Source organism: Microcaecilia unicolor, chromosome 3, assembly GCF_901765095.1.
Source record: "Microcaecilia unicolor chromosome 3, aMicUni1.1, whole genome shotgun sequence".
NCBI classification, from domain to species: Eukaryota; Metazoa; Chordata; class Amphibia; order Gymnophiona; family Siphonopidae; genus Microcaecilia; species Microcaecilia unicolor.
This window is the reverse complement of record NC_044033.1, coordinates 93000500-93023928: the sequence shown is the minus strand read 5'-3', so window position 1 is coordinate 93023928 and position 23429 is coordinate 93000500. Positions and strand designations below refer to the sequence as shown.

Sequence of the window (23429 nt, the reverse complement as noted above, 5' to 3'; positions counted from 1 at the left end):
CCAGTGGTCACCAACCCCCTCCCACCCACAAAAAAAAAAAAAACTTTTTTTGCCAGCCTGTATGCCAGCCTGACATGTCATACCCAGCTCCTTGACAGCAGTATGCAGGTCCCTGGAGCAGTTTTTAGTGGGTGCAGTGCACTTCAGGCAGGTGGACCCAGGCCCATCCCCCCCTACCTTTTATACTTATGGTGGTTAATGTTGAGCCCCCCAAAAAACCCCAAAACCCACTGTACCCATATGTAGGTGCCCTCCTTCACCCCTTAGGCCTATGGTAATGGTGTAGAGTTGTGCGGAGTGGGTTTTGGGGGGGGGGGGATTTGGGGGGCTCAGCACCCAAGGTATGGGTGCTATGCACCTGGAAACTATTTTTTTTTTTATTTTTAAGTGCCCCCTAGGGTGCCCGGTTGTTGTCTTGGCATGTCAGGGGGGCCAGTGCACTACAAATGCTGGCTTCTTTCACGACCAAATGCCTTGCATTTCGCCGGGTTTGAGATGGCTGGGCCCGGTTTCCATTATGGCTAGAAAACGAAGCCGGCCATCTCATGTAAACCCGGCGATCCAGCTGTAAACCCGGTGAGCGATTTGGCCGGCGCATGCACCTGTTACATTTGTGGAGGAAACAGTGAGCCCTCCAAAACCCACTGTACCCACATCTAGGTTCCCCCTTTCACCCATTAGGGCTATGGCAGTGGTGTACAGTTGTGGGTAGTGGGTTTTAGGCGGGGTTTGGGGGGCTCATGACACAAGGTAAGGGAACTATGTTCCTGGGAGCATTTTATGTTAATATTTTGTTTATTATTTTAAGTGATAATACAAAGAATACATCTTTGAAAAGATACACCAGATATAAATACAAATGCACTAAAGAATATACTAATCATACAAAATTTTCTTCAATCTGGTTACAACAGTCCACAAAATAGAGGATTCAAGATTGATAAACCAAAGGAAATTTGATACTATTGATTAAACTTTTAGGAAAAACAAGCAGTGGTACTCCTTAATTTACAGAACCATAAACCAAAAATGGAGTTAACATTGGTCTTTCCTCATATCAAGGAATAACCTTAATTGTTCAGGCTCAAAGAATATATATATTTTTTATCCTTGAATATCAAAATACACTTGCAAGGAAATCATAATTGGAAAACTGCCCCAACATTCAAAGATTCCTGCCTCATATCCAGAAACTTTTTTCGCCTTTGTTGAGTCCAACGAGCAATGTCTGGGAACACAGAGACCCAGTGGCGTACCAAGGGGGGGGGGGGGGGGGTGGGGGCGGTCCGCCCCGGGTGCACTCCACTGGGAGGGGATGCCGCGGTACACGCCTGTTGCCCTGACTCAGTCCAAGAAAGTTCGCAATTCGCATGTGTTCACTGCTCCCTCTGAGTCTGCCCCGGAACAGGTTACTTCCTGTTCCGGGGCAGACTCAGAGGGAGCAGTGAACACATGCGAATTGCGAACTTTCTCGGAGACAGGGCAACAGGCGTGCGCCGCGGCACCCCCCCCCCCAGCGGCGTGCACCCGGGGGGAGGTGTCATTTCGCCGAGGGGGGGGGGTCACGCTGCACCCGGGGGGGCGCATTGGCGATTCGCCCCGGGTGTCAGCTAGGGTCGGAACGCCACTGCAGAGACCTTGCTTCCTTTAAACTCAGGATGAATTTTTTTAAAATAGAGTCTCAGTGAGATTCCTTATCTTGCAAAAAGACAAAAGATACAATTAGGGTCACTCTAATCTCTGTATTATCCATAGACTGCTCCAAAAAGTTTGTCAAATCCAACGTTTCAGGAGAAATGTCCTGTTTAGAAATAGCTTGAGATGGGGGAGGTTCCACTTCCAAATAATAGATCTTTTGAGGAGGAGGGAGTGTTTGATTTGAATAATTATATATTTCTTTAAGAAATTTAGCAAACATATCCTTCGGAGCAACAAATTGAGATTTCGGAAAGTTTAGCAGTCGCAGGTTTAGATTTCTTGACAAATTTTCCATATTCTGTATTTTCCTTTGTATAGAAGCACAATCTCCTACAATATGGGCTTGTTGTTGAGATATTTTTCCCATTTGCGTCTCTAGGTTAGTTTGCTTTGTAATTACCCCCTCCATTTGTCCTTTAAAAGAGTTTATCTGGGAGAAATTGTTCAAGGATAACGTTATGAAAGAGGTACAGACCTTGTGAAGAGATTCCAATGCTGTCCAAATCGACTCCAGCGACACTACTTGGGGCTTGACTAGAGGTTGTATCGCCAATACGCAAGCAGAGATTTCTTCTGGCGTAGTTGTTACAGGCAATACCTCCATAGTCTCCCCAGTTGGCATTTCTAGCGTTCGCTGGGATTTGGTACAGCCTTGCCGGGTGCGTGCGAAAGTGTCGGGGTCACAGGTCCTAACGGACTGAGCGAGAATTCGCTCACCTGAGCGGGGCTGTTCCCTGCCCCGCTATCGGAAACATCAGGAGTCGGAGTCGATGCCAGAAATGTAGTCAAAGACTGCTGCCCAAGCAAGGTAGGGATTTGCTTCGGGAGGGTTGGTCCCCTTAGCTTTCCTTTCCTTTTCGGCATGTTTAGAAGGAAAAAATCATCCAAAGAAGAAAGTTTTTGGGAGCGTCTTTGCTACACGTCCTGCTTGGACGCCATCTTGAATCCCTGGGAGCATTTTATGAAGTTCCCTGCAGTGCCCCCTAGGGTGCCCGGTTGGTGTCCTGGCATGTGAGGGGGACCAGTGCACTAGAAATGCTGGCTCCTCCCACGACCAAAGGGCTTGCATTTGGTCATTTCTGAGATGGGTGTCCTTGGTTTCCATTATCGCCGAAAATCAGAAACGACCAAGTCTAGGAACGACCATCTCTAAGGATGACCTAAATTTCAAGATTTGGCCATCCCCGACCGTATTATCGAAACGAAAAATAGACGTCCATCTTGTTTCGATAATATGAGTTTCCCCGCCCCTTCATCAGGACGTTTTGCGAGTACGTCCTCAACAAAACTTGGGCGTCCCTTTCGATTACGCCCCTCCATGTCTCCTACATGCTGCTGACTCCTGCTATATTTAACCAGTTAGCATTTGTCCTTACAAGAGTTAATGGGACAGCAGGCAGAAAATTCAAAAATTGAGATTATTTCCAATTAACTGCCTAAGTTAACTGGAAAGTTCTTAAGAATATTGGCCTATAGATTCCTAATCCACCATGTTAATAATTTGGATCCAAATAAATGGAAATATATCTCATGCATATTCATGTTGGAAACCTGAAAACCCAAGTGGCTATGGGGTCACCAGGACAAGTTTTGTTAATCCTTAGTATGGCATAATTTGTGACACTGTTTTGACATGTCCATTCTCAGGACTTCAGGAGAATTGTAGGACTGCTGATTAAAGAATTTTATAGTAGCAAGTTGAAGGTGATATTTGTAATTGATTTAGGGCAAAAGTTATCATTTGAGTTGTGAGGTTTTAAATTAATAAGCAGAGAGGTCCTTTTACTAAGGTGCGCTGAGAAATGGCCTGCGCTAGTGTAGGCGTGTGTTTTGGACACGTGCTGATCCATTTTTCAGCGCATCTGTAAAAAATGCCTTTTTTAAATTTTGGCTGAAAATGGACGTGCGGCAAAATGAAAATTGGCGTACATCCATTTTGGGTCTGACGCCTTACTGCCACCCATTGACTTAGTGGTAAGGTCTCACACATTAACCAGGTGGTAATGATTTATGTGCATACAATGCCTTTTACTGCCCAATTGGCACCTTGCACCGGAAAATAAAAATTATTTTCCGGCACGCATAGTGGACGCACGTAAAAAATGAATTTACCTCCCAGGCCACGTGGTAGCCGGGCGGTAATTCCAAACTGACACACATTAGTGTGGACACCTAAGCAGCTTAGTAAAAGGGCCCTAAAGTACCATCTGAATGACTTCTCTTGAACAGTAATCCTTCAAATCATGTTAATTAGAAATTGTAGATTAACATACCTATTTTTCAATGTGACGGTTACCAGCTGTCCTGACACAGCCCTTGTTCTTTCTGGATTACAGATAGTGGAAGTCCATTTGAAATTGATGGCATGCTTGGGAATATTCATATAAAGAGCCCTCTAGACTATGAAACTAAAAATCAATATGCGCTTACTGTGGTTGCAAAGAACAATAAATCTGCTCCATATCATGAGGTAAAAACAGGAGTTCTTTCTTTCAAAAGTTTTATTTCAGAATACACAGTGTGACAGAATTATTCTGATTATAATAAAGATATACTTGTTGGATAAATCATAATGTAGAATCATACATCTCAACAAACACAAAATAGGGCCCCATGCAGGAATCAAACGAAAAAATCCAGAGCAGTGAAGCCCTAGAAGATAAACAACTAGTTTTTATTTAAAATCATTAAAACCGTAAATAGCTACAAGTTAAAATGACCAGCGTTTATTGCAGGCATCCCCCACAGCACCCTTCCAAGCATTTTTTTTACAGCTCCTCTCCTGTCCCATAGCTCGGCCCCCTCCTCTTCCTCCTTTCTGAGTCCAGGCCAGTGGCTCTATCCACATTGCTCTTTATTGTTGTTAACATTTGTATTTGATCTCACTAATATTTTCACACATGCCATTGTCGGCTTGTACAGCATATGGATGTGCACAGAGGAAGGAAATATTGGTTTCATCAGAGTAGTACTTGGTTTAAAATTGTAAATCATTGTGCCATTTTGAGGCAGGGCCGCTGAGAGACTAAGCCGGGCCTGGGGCAAGGCTGCCTCCCCCCGCCACCGCCATCCCCCTGCTCTCAGGCTGCCGGTACCGCAGTCCCAAGTCTCCACCCGCCCACCCCAGTTGACAGCCCCCCTCCCTCCGCCACCGGGCCCCCTGCATTCAAATCGGCAGCGCCTCACCTCAGTATGAATGCAGCAGATCGCCTCCCTTCGGGCCTTCCCTCACTGTGTCCCACCCTCGTCTGATGTAACTTCTGGTTTCTGTGAGGGTGGGACACAGGGAGGGCCTGAAGGCAGGCGATCTGCCGCTTTCATACGGAGGTGAGGCGCTGCAGGGGGCCCGGTGGCGGACAGAGGGGGGCTGTCGACGGAGCCGAGGGCAGGCAGGTGAGACTAGGGACTGCAGTGCCTGCAGCCTGACCCCAGTGCTGGGCCCCCCTTGGAGGGCCAGGCCCGGGGAATTTTGTCCCCTCTGTCCCCCCCCTCCCCTCGGCAGCCCTGTTTTGAGGGGCTGGTTATAGGGACTTCCTGTATTTGTGCAGAGATGTTTTCACCGAATAAAGGGCCTCCAAAACAGACATCATGTTAAGAGAATCAGGTGCTTAACAATCAGACTTACTATTTATAAGTACAATTTTTTAAAAACATTAATTAGGTTGAAACCTGGGAGCATTTAACATCTTTTTTTTTTAATATTAATAATAATATTATGCTGATGATTATGCTAATTACGATTATGTTCATGCTCATACTGATTATGCTGATGATGATGATTATGATTATGCTGCTGATTACAATGATTAAAATATCAATATTCATATTGACCTTATTAATATTCATATAGACCTAATTAATATTCATATGAACCTTATTAATATTGGCTATTTTTGGGGCTACTTTTGGCCACAAATTTGGCTGGAAAAAGTTTTGCCATCTGGAAACTGCAGAAGAGGCAGAGAGGTGTGGGGGAGGACAAGGAGAGTGAGCGCAGAGAAGTGTTACATTGGGGGTGGGGTGGGGTGAGGGTAGTAGGGACTGGGAGAGAAGACGCCCAAAGCCACAGGTGAGGAGGACAATCCTGACCCGAGTCGCCCGAGCCCAAATTTAGCCAGCTCCCAAAATTCTTAAAAAACTAGCAAACAGCTCTCACGATCTGGTGCGAGCTGTCTCCAGCACACCACTGCCTACACTTCTGCTACAATCAGAAGTGCTTTTTTTTTTTTTCAATTTTGCCCTGTTTGCCACTTGATGTGGCTTTTAAAAGAGGATGATTTGGCAACAGTAGGATATGCACTAATCATCTTTCCTTTGGATCACTGCAATTCCTGACATGTGAGTCTTAATACAAAAGGTATTAAAAATTTCAGTTAATTCAAAATAAGACTTTGCATTCACAAGGCAATTTTATAGAACTTACATACTGTGAGGGTATGTATAGGAAGCTACCAGATTCCCCTTAATAACACTCCCTCACAGAGTCATTTAAATCCCATAATACAGATCAGTGAGGGTGTGGCACAGGGAGGATATGGTCCAGGCAGGATGAAACCCCCAAGCAAAGCTGAGCCAGAGAGACCCAGGGAAGACAAGAGCAGCCCTGCCTTCACCACATATGTGTAAGCAGCAGAAGCTTGATTCACATAGGCCAAGTTTTATGTTGAATACTCATAATGAGGAAAATAAAACACAAAAATGTGTAACACAAAAACCAAAATCCTTACCTTAATCTACCAAACAAAATCTTTTATTCTCATGCATGCACAATTTTATCTTTGCAATTGTTCTTAAAGGAGGAAAAAGACCTCAGTGGATCCAAAGCAGATGGATTTATTAGCCTTTCAGGCTCACACATGGGCCTCCAATTGTAATCATTAGTCAGAAAAACTAAAAAAAAAAATGATAGCTTGGTACATCAGGAACAATCGTGTCAGTCCACAACCAATAAATACCCAATTTTCTAAATCATGAATTAAATCTTGTTTCAGTTCTTATCATATATTCTCAGTCCATACTTTCTTGTGTTTCAGAAGCATCCAGACACATGACTAATGAATCTGTCAAACATCCTCCATTTATAATAACTTACCCCCCTGTTTACTAAGCCATGCTAATGGCTGCAGTGCGCTAGTGCCTACACAGCCTGTTCACGTTGAATGGACTATGTCTGCATTGCTACGTGGCTTAGTAAAAAAGGAGGTTAATCTGGCTATCACAATGATTTTCACTTCAATAATTTTAACCTGAACTTTAACAAAGGTAAGTGCTGCTATTTCTTCCTCCTTTCTGGTTAAAAGACAGGCGAAAAGACAGAATGAAAACGTGTTCCCTTAGGGTCTGGAAAGTACAGCTGCAAAGAATCATGACGGCTTCTAGCTGTAGTCCATCATATAAGCAGGCACAGAACCATACAGAATCTTAAAAATCATAATACAAACTTTAAAACATATCCAAGCTTCTGTGGGCAACCAGTGCAATTCCACCAGCAGTGGGATAATCCTATCATACTTGTGGGCTGAAAATATTCGACGAGCCGCAGTATGGTTTGAATTTTCCTAAATAAAGTTTTGTGACTGCCTGCAAAAAGAATATTACAATAATCATTTTGGGATAACAATAGGCTCTGTACCACCAGACAAAAACTGCAGGTTGAAATGAGAAGTTTACTTACACCTGTGCACGATTTGGAAAGGGGTAAATTCCAACAGGAAAATTTTTTGAAATATAGATGTAAAATGGGAAGTTCATATACATTTTAAAGGTCTATCTATGCTATACCAACACCAAACTAATGCCATACTACCTTGAAATCTGTATTTGCCACAGATATACATATGTAAGAGGTGACTGTTCAATAGTTGCTAATTACACATGTATGCCCATTTACACATGTAAACTAGCTTTTCACAATGTAACACTTCTAAAATAACCTATTTGCAAGGATGGCATGTTTCCTTGCTATTTGAAATTGACTGGCTACTGTTCTATGGTTATATTGTCAGTGAACCCTGAAGTGGCAGAAGTGTGTGATTGGTTTGTGCTACACTGACTCCTTCTAATACTTACTGAAAGTACTTTCCGAAATGCACACATAAAAATAACTACAATAACAGTGATGCGATTCATGTTCCATAATAACACTTCTATTGAATCATTTTTCTCATAGGTTGGATTGTTTTGGTGTCTAAAAGTGAAAATGATGCCATTTTATTTATTCTTATAGAGCAATATCATAGTCAACATTGTATTAATTGATGTGAATGACAATGCCCCAGAGTTTACACAGAAGCATTACTTTGCCAATGTAAACATGATTAATCCTGCAGCAACTAATGTGATCACCATAACTGCAATGGACAGAGATCAGGTAATGGTTCCCTTCCTTTTATTTAACTTCATACTGTACCTGACATCTTTTGAGGGTATCTCTTCAGCCTTCCTTCAGTCTAGTATTGACTCTGGGTAAGCAGAAGGAGAAAGGGCATCTGCAGATAGAAGACGAATGGACAATCACCTCAAGATTTATGAGACCCTAGTGTGTTTGGAAAATAACCACAGTGCTTAATAACCATGGAAATGCAGCACCACTATCTGGATACAAAGAACATAAGAAGACCCATCGAGCGCAGTATCCTGTTTCCAACAATGGCCAATCCAGGTCACAAGTACCTGGCAAGATCCCTCTCTGTCTTCCTCAGTTCTTCCAAGTCTGATACTCTAGCCTCTAGAGAAGAGACTCGTTCTCAGAGCTAGGAGCTCATTGCATTCAGCATATATATATAACCTCTCACTAACTGGCAGATAATTGTACATGTGACAGTGCAAAAGACTGGATAGCAACCCTCTTGCTGCTGGACTGTTGTCTGCCTTTTGGTATTATAGAGTTGTTTAATTGACTATAAATAAAGAGTTGTGCTAGGGGTGAGTGTTTGCTGGGAAAGGGGTAGCAATGAAAACTGAACTAGACCCTGCTGTGCCTTCTACAGGCTATCTGTTAATGCTGTGTCAGAAAGTTCAAGTTTTGAAAACTATGGAGAAAAGGGTATGGAGACTAATTAATAAAGTTTGATTTTTTTTTTAATTCTATCTTTATCAAAGACCTACAATTAGTCTTTTAAACCCCGATCTTTAAGTTACCAAAACACAGAGCAAAATAATGTTCACTCACCCAGAGAAATGTCCTCTTCCCTCAGAACTTCTTAGAAATAAAGTTAAGTGGGACCTTTCCTCTCTATATAGTTTTGATTCTAAGTGGACTACTTCAAACAGACTCTTTGAAGCTAACCCAGTAATCAGATTGCCCTTAATTCTATTTTACTTCCTCAAACCTTAATTAACACTTAATTCAGGTCAGTAGCAGTTCTACCTCTCCAGCATTCAAAGAACAGAAAATAACTTTCTTTTAGGTCAAAGTTGAGCCTTGCTACTATCCTTTTTAATGTTCTTGGCTGTTAAGTTCTAAATCTAGAGAAAGTTTCAGTTTAATAACTATGGAGACTAGAGTTGTACACTATGGAAACTAGTTAATAATGCTTGCTTCTCTTTTTTTATTATTTTTTTTCTCTAAGACTGAGCTAGAACCTGTTGTGCCTTCTACAGGCTATCTGTTAATGCTGTGTCTGAAAATTCAAGTTTTTTAAACTATGGGGAAAAAGTTATGGAAACTAGTTAATAAAGTTTGATTTTTTTTTTTAATTCTGTCTTTATCAATAACCTACAATTCCTCTTTTAAACCCCAATCTTTAAGTTAACAAGGACCCTGTTTACTCAGCTGCGCTATTGGCGCATTAGCATTTTTAACGCGCATTAACCATGTATGCACCTACAATATTCCTATAGGCGCCTACACAGTTAGGGCGTGCACTAATTATAGGTGCGTTAAAAATGCTAATGCACCTTAGTAAACAGGACCCCAAAACAAAGAGAAATATAATGTTCACTCACCCAGATAAATGTCCTCTTCTCTCAGAACTTCTCAGAGCAGGGCCAAATATCCAAGTACAGCTATATTGCTGCCTAACTTCATCTAAATGATTATCTGGCTAGCAGGTTGAACATTGCCACTGTCCAGATAACTTCGTTGCCCACAGTCAACCCCCATACTGCCCCAGCACTATCCAGATAGTACCAGGGTGGCCTGGAAGAATATCCTCAGCCATTAAACAGACACTTGCCTTTGAATATCTGGCCCTAAATGTTTTTTCTTTTTTTTAATTATAGTTTTTTTTGAGGTTTTTTCCATTTAAAATCATCAAGCAACAACCACAGTGACAACACATTCAATTTAATGACTAACGCCTAACTATCCTCTTTAATCCCTACTGCACCTGCTATTGGTCCAACAGAGACAACTCTTCTGCTGTCTAATACCGATTTATTTCTTCTTTTGAGCAGTGAACTCAAGCCACACTCTCCAGTGCTGCAATGTTGGATCATCCACCTGTTTCCAATGCCACGCTATGACATTGTATGCTGCCATAATGCCCCACTTAATCAGCCTTTTCCTTGCTTTCCCAAATGATGGGGTAGCGACCCAAGAAGACATAACTTGGGCTCCACCCTCAAATTGTTCAGTCAGTTTATGTAGTTCAATGCCTACGTTTCCCCCAGAAGTCCATCACTTTTCCACATCTCCACCAAATATGCCAAAACTTCCCTTCTTGACCACAAGCTCTCCAAGAAAGCTTGGCGGCATCTGGAAATACCTTCCTCAAATGCACAGCAGTATTTGTTTTTCTTCAGACAGCTATTCAGCTAGTTCTCCTGTCTCATTCATAGATATTAGTAATTTATTTCAAGTTACAGTACAGACTCTCTTATCCAACCTTTGCTGATCTGACCATCCAACATATCTGACAGATTCCCGTTGATGTCATGCGACTTCTTATTCCATTTTCTGAACCCGGGACCCTACTTTTACCAGTGTTGTGAGCTAGAACCCTGCTTTTACTGTCTTTGTTTCTGCATTGTTTGACTCCTCTTTCTGTTTTCCAAACCAGGACTTTACTTTTACCACCGTTGTGAGCCAGGACACTGCTTTTGCTGCCTTTGTTTCTGCATTGTTTGAGAAGATTACCATTGTTTTCCATATTAGCTGACTTTTCGTTTATCTGACAACGAGTCAGTCCCATTTAGGTTGGATCACTGAGACTTTTCTGTACTTTCATATTTTAAATCCAACCTGTTAAAATCTTAATTGTGGTCTTGTCTAACTTAAGCAGTGTAGTGGGAGACAAATGCACAGGTCATAAGACTTGCTCAGAATATCCTTGGTATTAGGGTCACTCAAGCAGTAAGACCGACCATAACTGAAATGACAAAGCAAAAGTCTTATAACATATCTTCTATTTGGAAAGATAAAAGAAAAAGCAGCTTCAGACTCAGGACCTACAGCAAAAACAAAAAAAAAAGTATTTGTTTGAATTTGGCTCATGCCTTTTTCAATAGTAGTTCAAAGTGAGCTACATTCAGGTACAGTAGATGTTTCCCTGTTCCTGGAGGGCAAGGGTGGGCAGCCATGATCCTCAAGGGCTTCAACCCAGTGAGGTTTTCAAGATTTCCACAATGAATATGCTTGAGGTTGATTTGCATGTACTGCTTCCACTGTATGCAAACTGATCTTATATGGGATAGGGGGAAGCATAGGCAGACTATGGGCATGTCTCCAACTTACACACTTACTGGCCAATATTCAGCTATAGGCCAGCAATTTAAAAAATGCTGACCATTGCCAGCTAAATTAGCCACAGATGTTCAGTGCCAGGCTCATGTCCAGGCACTGGCAAGAAGATCTGGGGCTAATTGCAGTGGTGCTGGCCACCGGAGATTATGCAGGTCTCAGCCAATATTCAGCAGGGGCCCGCATAAAAGAATAAAGTGCCCTATGCTTCTCCTGATCCCCCCCCCCTCACATCCTGATAAGGCAAGACCCCCTCCCAACCCTCCTGCCACTCAGGAGAGGCCCCTTCGGGCCCACCTGAAGTCCCTGGTGGTCCAGTGGGGTGATGGGGATAGGGATGAAGCCCTCTCACTCCTGCCCCTAGCACTGGCTCTCCAAAATAGCTGCTGCAAACTCTCACAGCTGCCTTACGGTACTGCCAAGTCTAAAGGTTAAATATTCAGAACCATTTAATCACTATGAGCGGGCCACCCTAGATTTTCAATGGCCCTTAGCTGCACAGTGACCACAGTGGCCAGGATTTATTTGACTGCCCCTATCGGACCGACCGTTCACTTGTCTATTAGATTGTAAGCTCTTTGAGCAGGGACTGTCTCTCTTTGTTAAATTGTACAGCGCTGCGTAACCCTAGTAGCGCTCTAGAAATGTTAAGTAGTAGTAGTAGTAGTAGATTTATGTGAGCACCCAAATAGCGAACCAAGCATATAGGACCAACAAAAGACAGTGCTACCCACTTAACTATGCGGGTACAGCACTGAATATCAGCTATACCCTCAGAATTTTGGGGTGCCACCAAAGATTCAGGTATTTAATTCCTGAATACCTGGGTAAAGTAGCCAGCAGTGATCAGCAATTAAAGACTGCCACTGACTGAATACCAAGTACCACGAGACAGACACTAGAGGTCATGGAAGCCATTTTGGAGGGGAAGCCACAATGGATAGGAGGACTGGGTATCACTCCTACCCTTTCTCTGCTAGACCATCACGGATTGAGAAAATAGGCCAAGGGGTTCCTACAGGGAGTAGGGGTGATCCTTGGGAGGTCAGCTGCTGTTCCAGGAAGTAGGATGGGGGGAGAGGGAATTGGAATCAGGGGTGGGGAAGAGAGTTGGGACCTGGCCAAATACCCTTATGTAGGTCCCATCTGAGAGCAGTTGAGACCCGCATAAGTCCCAGGGGCTATTTCCTATCTGATCAGGGCCAGATATAAAATGCTGGTGTCTTCATATGGTCTAGCACTGATTATGCGGGTCTAACTTAGCTGGGTTTGGTAAGCGTTTAAAAAACCACTTAATAACCAACTGAATTTTGGGAATGCTAAAACCCTCTTAAAGTGGACTAAAACTGCAAAAATAAAGAAAAGACAATGGAAATAATATTGCCCCTAATTTTGTAACCTGTCTTCCTTTGCAGGGGGAAAACGCTGTTGTAGAATATTATTTGCCACTTGATTTTATGTTTAGTCAGTTTTTCATGATTGAGAATCCCAATGAAGGTAAAATACTAACAACAGGAAACCTGCCCAGATCTGGGGAATTCGTTTTAACTGTATTAGCAAAAGACAGAGGTTATCCGCCACTTAATTCTACAGTGAAGCTTACAGTTAATGTGGTGGATAATCAACTTTTAAATCAGACTGAAATAAGGTGAGTCTCATTTATTGTTCTGACAGTCTTTTTGTTGTGTTTATATTTCTTGTCTTTGTACATCTGCACTCACATTCAAAGGAATTTACATGTACATTTTGGGGAAAATTTTATAAAGTAATTTTAGCAAAATATGCATGAATAGTATATCTCACCGACATTTGTCAAAATGATTTTGACAGGTGACATGCCCACTTCTGGGTTCTCAGCCAATTAGAAACAAGGGCATGCCCAAGCCATGCCCACATGCTACCCAACAGAAAGCGAATTAATGATATCAATATCTCTGGTAACATTCAATGCTTTTCACACAAACCAGTACTGAAAACCACCAAAAATATATAAATACTTAGTGTCACAGATCTCACCCATATATCTTCATGTATATATATATATATTTTGTAAATAGAGTACCCTCAGATATTTTTCCACTGTTACTGCAGACAATGAAGCTGCTACCTAGTGGTATAGCACTTCTTTCATTGGGTTACTCTAAGATTATTTGAGAAAACGTTTTTTAAAAATGCTAACGTGGTTTCAGGGGAAGGCGCGACAGGAACAGCGGGAATTTAGTAGCTGTCAGCGAGGCGAGATAAGTGCACAGTTCTTCACCATATATATATATATTTTAGAGTTGGTGTGATTGTTATAGCACTATGGGGTTGGGAAGCAAAAGAAAACACGCTACCCAAGCCATTCCTATTCCCCACCCCTTTGACATCATTGGATGTGACATCATAGCCCCATCCCTTTGGTATAACCATACCCCTTGCCCTGCCTTATTTGCATAAACCCATGCTAAACCCTGCCCCCTTTTATAACCCCACCCCAAACACCGCCCCTGTTGGTAATGTCACCTTTTTCCAAGATGGCAGCTATTACTGGACACATCATATCTTTTCCTGTTTCTACTACTAGCCGCCATCTTGGATGGAACCACCTGACGGGAAGTGACATCAAATGCCCTTGACACCTCCCCCTACAGCTATGGAGGAATGTGTGCAGCTTAAACTTTTTTTCTCACAGGAAAGAAAATAGGCATTTGTTTTCTTTTTCTTTCAAAAGGATCCCTTGTACTTATTTTAAGCTGGATTGAGTTAGGCCCATCTGTTTTTAAGAACAATAGGCTGATTCCTGAATGACAGCCGTTTTAGGCTTTAAAAGAAAAAGGCTCAACCCCAACAATTGATCCCTGTTATGCTTCTGACATTTGAAAAGTTGGTAGTTAACTTAGCTACTTGCTTTCATCCTTTTGGGAAGTTTCTTGCTGGATACTCATTGATTGTAATCTGTACATTTTAAGCATCACTGCATACAGAGGAGAAATTTTTTGTGACTCCTGAAGCAAGCATTTCACGTTGAAACATGGGTCCGTATCGAACCTGTGATTTGATTTGTGCTTGAATAAACATTTTCCTCTGGCTTACACCGGATCCATTGCTCTACCCTACTTTGTTTGTTGCCCTTATATTCTATATGTGGACATTTACATCTGCTCTTGAGCAAGCGAAATGTCCATGCCTTAAATCTAGGCGCTATTGGTGCTGGATTTGTGCGACATATAGGGGAGAATTATATATATGGTGCCTTCAAAAACGACACTGTAAAACCACGCAGTTAGCGTGATCCTATAAACTATGCCTAAAGTTATACGTAGTTTATAGAATACGCTCATACGTTGTTCTTGTGACTAAAATTTAGGCTCATCCATTTAAGCCACCTAAAACTGGGCCTAAATACCTGCACCTAAGTTAGGGGTAGATTGGATGTATTCTATAATAGTGCACATAGTTTTTTTTTAAACACCCACAACCATTCCACGCCCATGGCAACGCCTCCTTTTCAACTGTGTGCATTAGAATTTACACTGTGTTATAGAATACACTTAGAAAATTGTGCTCGTTAATTCTAATTAAAGCAATAAGTGGTTCAAGTACTGATTGGCTTGTTAATCAAGTAAGTTGTGCATGCAATTTGGCCATGCGGCCAAATTAGCGTGAACAACTTAAGGTGCCTTATATAGAATTATAGAATTTGAGGGATAGGCATTTATGTGTCTTTATAAAATGGGGCAAAAATTAAGCATCTTCCTGGTTTATAATCTAGGCTGCCTGTTATAAAATTACCCTCCACATGGGGCAAAATCCAAACGTTGCAAAGCACATGAGCCTCTTCAGTACATAGACAATATGCTGATTTTCAAAAGAAAAGTATCATGATAGGTTCTCCTTGAAATCAGCATAAAGCGTGTTTGCTAAAATGATTGCCATGTTTTCATCTGATATTTTGTATGGGTAATGAAGGAAGGTAAAGTAGTGAGGAGGGTAAAAGTCCTATGCATGTGCTATTTTCTTCCACTGGGATAAACATGGCCTTGAGAATACCTCCAATCTGACTAAAACTAAGAGAAAGTCTGGGCACACTTTTAGCTGGGCAGAGGATAGCAAATTTCAGACATGGCAATCTAGATGCATAAAGAGGGTAATTTTATAAACCATTTTCATTCATAAAATGCTGAATGATCCATGTAAATGGGCTCTTATGAACTTTCTGCCATGGGAGGTTGTGAAGACAAAAATAGTGACAGAATTCAAGAATACGTGGGATAAGCACAGAGGAACACTTTATAGAAAAAAGATGGATTGTAATTAAAGAAAAAAACTTAAATGACCTCATAACTGGACTGAACTTTGATGGCAGTTTCAGAGGTTGGGAAGGTAGACCGATGCTGGGCAGACTTCTATGGTCTGGGTCCCGTAGATGGCAAAATACAGATCAGGATCAAGACTGGAGTGTTGAAGAGCAGAAAGAGATTACGTATACCAGTGTTTAATCGTGAAGAAGTGGAACCTGTGCAGAGTACCAGATTCAACTCAGGCCACCTTGTTGAGCAGACTGGATGGACCGTGCAGGTCTTTATCAGTCAACATTTACTATGTTACTATATTAAGATGTTATGCAACACCTAAAATTACATGTGCATGCTAGCACATACTTATACAGTAAGAGCACAGTTCTATAAAGGGCACTTAAAGTTAGGTGCCAAAATTAAGCACTAAGCTAGTAATCTATAATGAGAAATTTTCATGCCAAATCTGTTATAGAATACTAGTAAAAAAGGCCTGTTTCTGAAGGCAAGGAAACGGGCCCTAGGCAGGCAATTTCTCCCCCCCCCCCCCCCCCCGTGCCGGCGAAAACCGCCCCCTGCCACGGCGGCCCCGTTCTGGACTACCTGTGCTGACGGGGTACCCAAACCACCGACAGCCGAAGTGCTGTTGTGCCCTTCGCGTTGTTCATCTTCTCTGGAAGTTCCTCTGCGTGCGTCTGATGGTTTTCGGCGGGCCGGTGGGGGGGGTCGAGGGAGCTGTAGCGCGGGGGATGACAGATGATTCCGAGGCAGGGGGAGGAGTAGTGTTTCCCTACTCCTCCCCTTCCCTTCGAATCAGCTGTCCTGACGTCAGTGACGTCAGTGCGTGTCTGCCTAGCAGACCACCACCTCCAGGGAGCCACGGTCCCAAGCACAGAACATTAGAGGTCAGAATTATTATATAGGACTAGCTTAAGTTGGCAGTTACACGCCAACATGTAGAGGTACTCACTGCGTGTCGATAGCAGGTGTAAATACGCACACCTAAATGTAACATTCTGCATGTACAACTGACAGTATTCTATAAGTAGCACGCATCATTTAGTGACTGCCCATGGCCTAGCAATGTCCCTCCCTCATGAACGTCCTCCTTGCATTTACACACTAGAAAAGTGTTTCCCAAATCCGGTCCTGGAATATCCCTTGCCAGTCAGGTTTTCAGGATATCCACAATGAATATGCATGAAAGAGATTTGCATATAATGGAGGCAGTGTATGCAAATCAAGTTCATGCATATTCATTGTGGATATCCAGAAAACCTGATTGGCAAGGCATAATCAAGGACTGAACTTGGGAAACACTGCGCTAGAATACTTAGGCATCAAGTTAAGGAAGAGTGCCTTAATGTACCTACACATGTATCTGCCATTTCACCCCTGTCTTGGCTCACAGTTGCCATTGTACTGCAAAGTTTATGCATTGAATTGGTGCTTGTTGGTGCACTATGTAGAATGAGGGGTAGGTGTGTTCATGAGTGGAGTCATGATTTACACATGTATTTTATAAAATATGCACATATGTGCTTGTTGTATTCATGAACATTTCCACCTTCTCTTCAATCTGGGCACAATTTCTGTAGGATTTATGCTAGTATTGTATAAACACATGGGCAGTTATGTGTCTTTATAACATTGTCCTAAAAGAGGTGTAATTAAACTCTGGAATGCATTACCAGAGAATGAGGTAAAAAAAAGTTAGCCTAGCAGGGTTTAAAGTGGTCTAATTTCCTAAAAGAAAAATTCATATGCCCTTATGTTCTTGCCCTCTAAGCCTGGGTGACCTGTTATATAATTACCCCCTCTATGTATCTATTTATTTACATTCCTGGGAAATCTGACCAAAATTATGAAGGTGTCTTAATATCAATGTAAAATATATAATCAGAGAACTGAGATAAAACAATGACAGATAAATAACAGAACAACAGACAGTAAAATAAACACTATAAAACAAAATCATTAAAGAAGAAAAATATCAAACCAAGGAAAATCCAATAAAATCCAGTTTAACATGGCTAAATTACTTTGAATATTGTCCCTTATGTCACACACATTCAGTGTCTTTGTATTATTTTCTTTTCTTTTTTTATCTGTGTTAGCACAACTGTGAGAGAAAACACAGGAGCCAAATATTTAGTTTACACGTTTGCTGAAAGCGAAAGTTTGGGGAAACACATGACATACAAAATTGTAGCTGGTAATGATGGTGGTGAGTACACTCCATTTTTGTGCATACTGAAAGCATTGTAGAAGAGAAGAGTGTACTAATTTGCTTCCTTAGCAGTTTGTTTGTCAGTATTTGGAGTGCTAGCTTCAAGAGTTTCCTGTTCTGTTTCGATAAAGGTGTCCAAAGGTGGTAGAGCACTGAAATAAGGGTTTAGTGTGGTAGTAGCTAAGAATTAAGGAGAATATAAACATTGATACAATATACAATAAATGTTTTTATTAATATTCAAAAATTTCTGTGTACAATAATCGTTTTCTTTATTAACACACACAAAACACATTTAAAATTCAATACTAAACACCATCCACACTTCACTCATCCTCATACTTCAACATTAAAAATTTTTTTTGATTGAAACCAGGGAAAAACTAACAAAGAAAACAAATAGTCTGTTAGGTTCTCACGTGGAGATCCATCTTCCAATTAAGCATGGAAAGTTGTAGCAAGTTATAGCAGCATTAAATATACTCCAGCTACCATATCTTCTCTTCTTGCTAATATAAGCAACATTAAACAGCTGTCGTAATTCCTCTCCTTCCTCCCTCCACGGAGCACAGACTCAAAGTCCAGCAGTCTAAACCGAAGTCAATCCATCATGGTTTTCAATCTCAGTTCATGATCCGTATCATAATCAAACATCTCTATCTTCAATTTTGTAACCGGGCTTTCAATATCTTAGCCTCTCACTTTCAGCTCTCACTTTCAGCTCAACACAAGCAATTGTCTCGCACAATTGGCGTACCAATCATGTGTTTCGCCTCTAAGTCGGCGTCTTCAGGAGCTGTTATTCTGTGTATAAAAAGTATAAAACACTACTAACTCCAAATATGTATTATAATTTATACAACCAAAAAAACTTTAGCAACTTACCACAAACAAATATATCTCTATAGCAAGCCATTACCGGGAGTCAGTCAGACAGACCAACCGCAATGCTGAATCACCTCAACCGGATATAGCTATCTCATTTCCGTACCCAGAGTATAAGGTACTCACAATTAGAGCAGATCCAATCAGAGAAATTTATGGAGCTGACGCACTCAAAACTACATATCCATTGCCTATCTAATCAGATCCCATTCAATTTCTCGATTGAGACCCGCAGGCTCCAACGTATTATATGAAAAAATATATTTTTGTTCCACCCTATGCAATTTCTGAGGTGCATTACCTCCTCAAACATCACAAAGCTGATATAAAACAATAAACAGTGGCGTACCAAGGTGGGGGCGGTCCGCCCCGGGTGCACGCTGCTGGGGGGTGCCGCGGCGCGCCTGCTCTGAGTTCGCTGACTTCGCGCGTTCGCTGCAGCTCGCTCTGCCCTGGCTGGAACAGGTTACTTCCTGTTCCGGGTCAGAGGGAGCTCCAGCGAACGCACAAAGTCAGGGAACTCTGAGCAGGCGCGCGCTGCGGCACCCCCCCCCAGCGGGGGGGGGGCGGGGCACCGCCCCGGGTGTCCGCCCCCCCCAGGAACGCCACTGACAATAAATCTCAACTCTTCTAAATTGTGCCCAGTTTCTCCCCAAGGAGTCACAAGAGGAGCTTCCATTTTATGTAATCTAATGTTGCTAAGGTGTTCCCCCACTCGCACCTTAATCTTTCTCATAGTATATCCAATATACCATTTTCCGCAAGGGCAGCTTATACCATACACTACTTGAGTTACAGTCTGTCTGATTTCTCAGGAAGTGATGCCCTCCACCACCCAAGGTAACACAATCACTACACATACTGTATTTAGTGTGGTAGTGCCTAGCAAGATAGCAAGTATGGACTTACACTCAAATATGTGACACCTGAGAACTCATTTTGTATACTTCTACCACACTGTACTCCGTATGTGAACTCATGTAAATTGCATATTCCCCCTTGCTACTCTCCAAAGACAGAAAATTCTAATTCTGTCACACATACTCCTTCTATTACCAGCCATTTTGTGAAATAACTCAGGAAAACCTATATAACAAGCCTGCCTTAATAAACAGCACTAACTCCTAAAATTCAAAACAACCACAATCTTATATATGAAAAGGCAACACTACAAATATTCCATCAAGCACTCAATGTGTAATTAAACTCTGGAATTCATTGCCAGAAAATGTGGTCGCTGGTGAAGTACATGCAAGTTCCCTTGACAAAGTGAGGCACCCCGAAACAGGTTCCTGTCGGGATAAGACATTCACCGTCTGTTTAATGGAATGCTGACAAGTGAGATCTAAGTAATGCAGGACGGCTGAATCCACAGCATGAGCTACAGATAATAAAGCAGCAGGGGGGTTTTCAGCCAGATAAGTCAAAACATTGATCCTGCTTGACAAGTTTAAACATTGTTTCTGTACGAGTTTAAGCTCTGTATATAAGCTACAAACGATAGTGCATAAAAATTTACAAAAAATTGATATAAACCAAAGAAGAATTTTTTGTTATATAAGCACAGTTGAAACATGGATTAATTTATTGCAGAACACTTATTTTGAGGTAGTTGACAGCACTATTGGTGGTTGGGGGTAGTTGATGATTATAACTGAGTCACTAAAGCTGAGGCTTTAAGGAAGCACAAAAAAGAAGTGCCTGTGTGACAGCATGAGACATCCCCTTTTTAATGCATAAATAAGTGTGAGCTGCTCCACTGACAGTTTGTTGTGTATGGTTCAAATTATAAGTGGTGGAGGGTTGCCATTTTTTGCTATATTTTTTGATTATCTTAGAAATAAGCAGTGTTCCCCAAGTCCATCGTAATAATGGCTTATGAAATTTTCATTTAGGAAGCTATCCAAACCTTTTTTAAACCCTACTAAGCTAACTGCTTTTACTACATTCTCTGGCAATGAATTCCAGAGTTTAATTACATGTTGAGTGAAGAAATATTTTCTCCGATTTATTTTAACTTTACCACTTTGTCACTTCATTTGTGCCCCCTAGTCCTAGTATTTTTGGAATGAGTAAACAAGCATTTCACGTCTACCTGTTACATTCCACTCATTATTTTATAGACCTCTATCATATCTCCCGTCAGCCAGCTTTTCTCCAAGCTGAAGAGCCCTACCTGCTTCAGCCTTTCTTCATAGGGAAGTTGTCCCATTACCTTATCATTTTTGCCGCCCTTCTCTGTACGTTTTCTAATTCCACTATTATCTTTTTTGAGTGCGGTTGTACCATGGAGTGATACAAAGGCAATATAACATCCTTATTTTTGTTTTCCATTTCTTTCCTAATACCTAACATTCTATTTGCTTTCTTAGCCACTGCTGCACACTGAGCAGAGGGTTTCAACCTATCATCAACGATGACACCTAGATCCCTTTCCTGGTTCCGTGACTTCTAATGTGGAACCTTGCATCACATAACTATATTTCGGGTTCCTCTTTCCCACATGCATCACTTTGCACTTGCTCACATTTGGATGCCCAGTCTCCCAGTCTTGTAAGGTCCTTTTGTAAATTTTCACAATGCCCTTGCAATTTAACAACTTTGAATAACAAATTTAATTACCTCACTAGTTACTCCCATCTCTAGATCATTTATAAATAATTTAAAAAGCAGTGGTCCCAGCCCAGACCCCTGGGGAACTCCACTATCTACTCTTCTTCATTGAGAATACTGACCATTTAACCCTACTCTATGTTTTTTTTCTTTTAACCAGTTTTTAATCCATAATAGCACAGTACCTCCTATCCCATGACTCTCCAATTTCCTATCGAGTCTTTCATTGGTACTTTGTCGAATGCCTTTTGAAAATTCAGATACACAGTATCAACCAGCTCACCTTTATCCACATGTTTGTTCACCACTTCAAAGAAATGTAGTAGATTGGTGATGCAAGGTTTCCCTTCATTAAATCCATGTTGGCTTTGTCTCATTAATCCATGCTTTTGAATATGCTCTGTAATTTTGTTCTTTATAATAGTCTGTACCATTTTACCTGGCACAGATGTCAGGCTCACCGGTTTATAGTTTCCCGGGTCACCTCTGGAACTTTAAAAAAAAAAAAATCGGCGTTACATTGGCCACTCTCCAATCTTCCGGTATCCTGCTTGATTTTAAGGATAAATTACATGTTACTAACAATAGTTCTGAAAGTTCATGTTTCAATTCTATCAGTACTCTGAGATGAATACCATCCGGTCCAGGCTATTTGCTACTCTTCAATTTGTCAAATTGTGCCATTACATCTTCCAGGTTTATAGAGATTTTATTCTCTGACTCATCAGCTTTGAATACCATATCTGGCACCGGTACTCTCCCAAATCTTCCTCAGTGAAGACTGAAGCAAAAATTTTACTAAGGTGTGCTGAAAAATGGACTGCTCTAGTGTAGGCATGTGTTTTGGGCACGTGCAGATCCATTTTTCAGCGCACCTGTAAAAAAGGCCTTTTTAAAATTTTTGCCTAAATTGGATGTGCGGCAAAATTAAAATTATTGCGCGTTCATTTTGGGCCTGAGACCTTACTGCCACCCATCGACTTAGCGGTAAGATCTCACATGGGAACTGTGTGGCAATCGTCTATACATGTACAATGATGATTACCGTCCAGTTTCTGCCATCCACCAGAAAATAAAAACAATTTTCCTGCGCACATAGTGGATGCACGTAAAAAATGAAATTACTGCCCGGGCCACACGGTAGCTGGGTGGTAATTCTGAATTGTCATGCATTGGGCATGCGTAGGTGCTTACGCAGCTTAGTAAAAGGGCCCCTTAATCTCTCTGCTATGGCTTTGTCTTCGCTGAGTGCCCCTTTTACCCCTCGGTTTTCTTGTGGTCCAACTGATTCTTTTGCTGGCTTCTTGCTTTTAATGTACCTAAAAAGTCTTTACTATGTGTTTTTGCCTCCAACGCAATCTTTTTTTCAAAGTCCCTCTTTGCCTTCCTTGTCAGAGCTTTGCATTTGACTTGCCATTCCTTATGCTGTTTCTTATTATTTTCAGTTGGATCCTTGTTCCATTTTATGAAGGACTTTCTTTTTTCTCTAACAGCTTCTGTCACTTCACTTTCTAACCATGCTGGCTGTCGTTTGGTCTTCTTTCCTCCTTTTTTAATACATGGAACATAACTGGCCTGGGCTTTCAGGATGGTATTTTAGAACATCACCTGATGTACATTTTTGACCTTTGCAGCTGCTCCTCTAATATTTTTTTCCACCATTCTTCTAATTTTATCATAGTGTCCTTTTTGAATGTTAAGTACATAAGTAATGCCACACTGGGAAAAGACCAAGGGTCCATCGAGTCCAGCATCCTGTCCATGACAGCGGCCAATCCAGGCCAAGGGCACCTGGCAAGCTTCCCAAACGTACAAACATGCTAACTTATTAGATTTCCTTTGTGTACTTACTCCAGAGCCAATATCAAATCTTGGTCATGTTCAGTTTGAGCTGGCTGTGAAATGTCCAACAGCAATATAAAGATGGTACTGAAAACCATGGGAGAAGATCAGATCACCAAGGGAATAAGTAGAGAGAGGAGAAGAGATCCAAAATGCCCTGGCGTACACTAACTACCAGGGGCATAGCCAGACCTCGGCGGGA

The 23429-nt window shown here is 41.6% G+C and overlaps 1 protein-coding gene across 4 annotated transcripts in view; it reads left to right on the top strand.

The window, feature by feature from the left end:
- LOC115465597 (protocadherin Fat 4-like) overlaps positions 1-23429 on the top strand; it is a 204670-nt gene that overhangs the window by 102679 nt on the left and 78562 nt on the right. For all 4 annotated transcript variants that reach the window (XM_030196179.1, XM_030196180.1, XM_030196178.1 and 1 more), the window contains 4 exons: positions 4035-4168; positions 7925-8068; positions 12796-13028; positions 17775-17884. In XM_030196179.1, coding sequence (XP_030052039.1) covers positions 4035-4168; positions 7925-8068; positions 12796-13028; positions 17775-17884 — 621 coding nt within the window. The remainder of the gene's footprint in view (positions 1-4034; positions 4169-7924; positions 8069-12795; positions 13029-17774; positions 17885-23429) is intronic.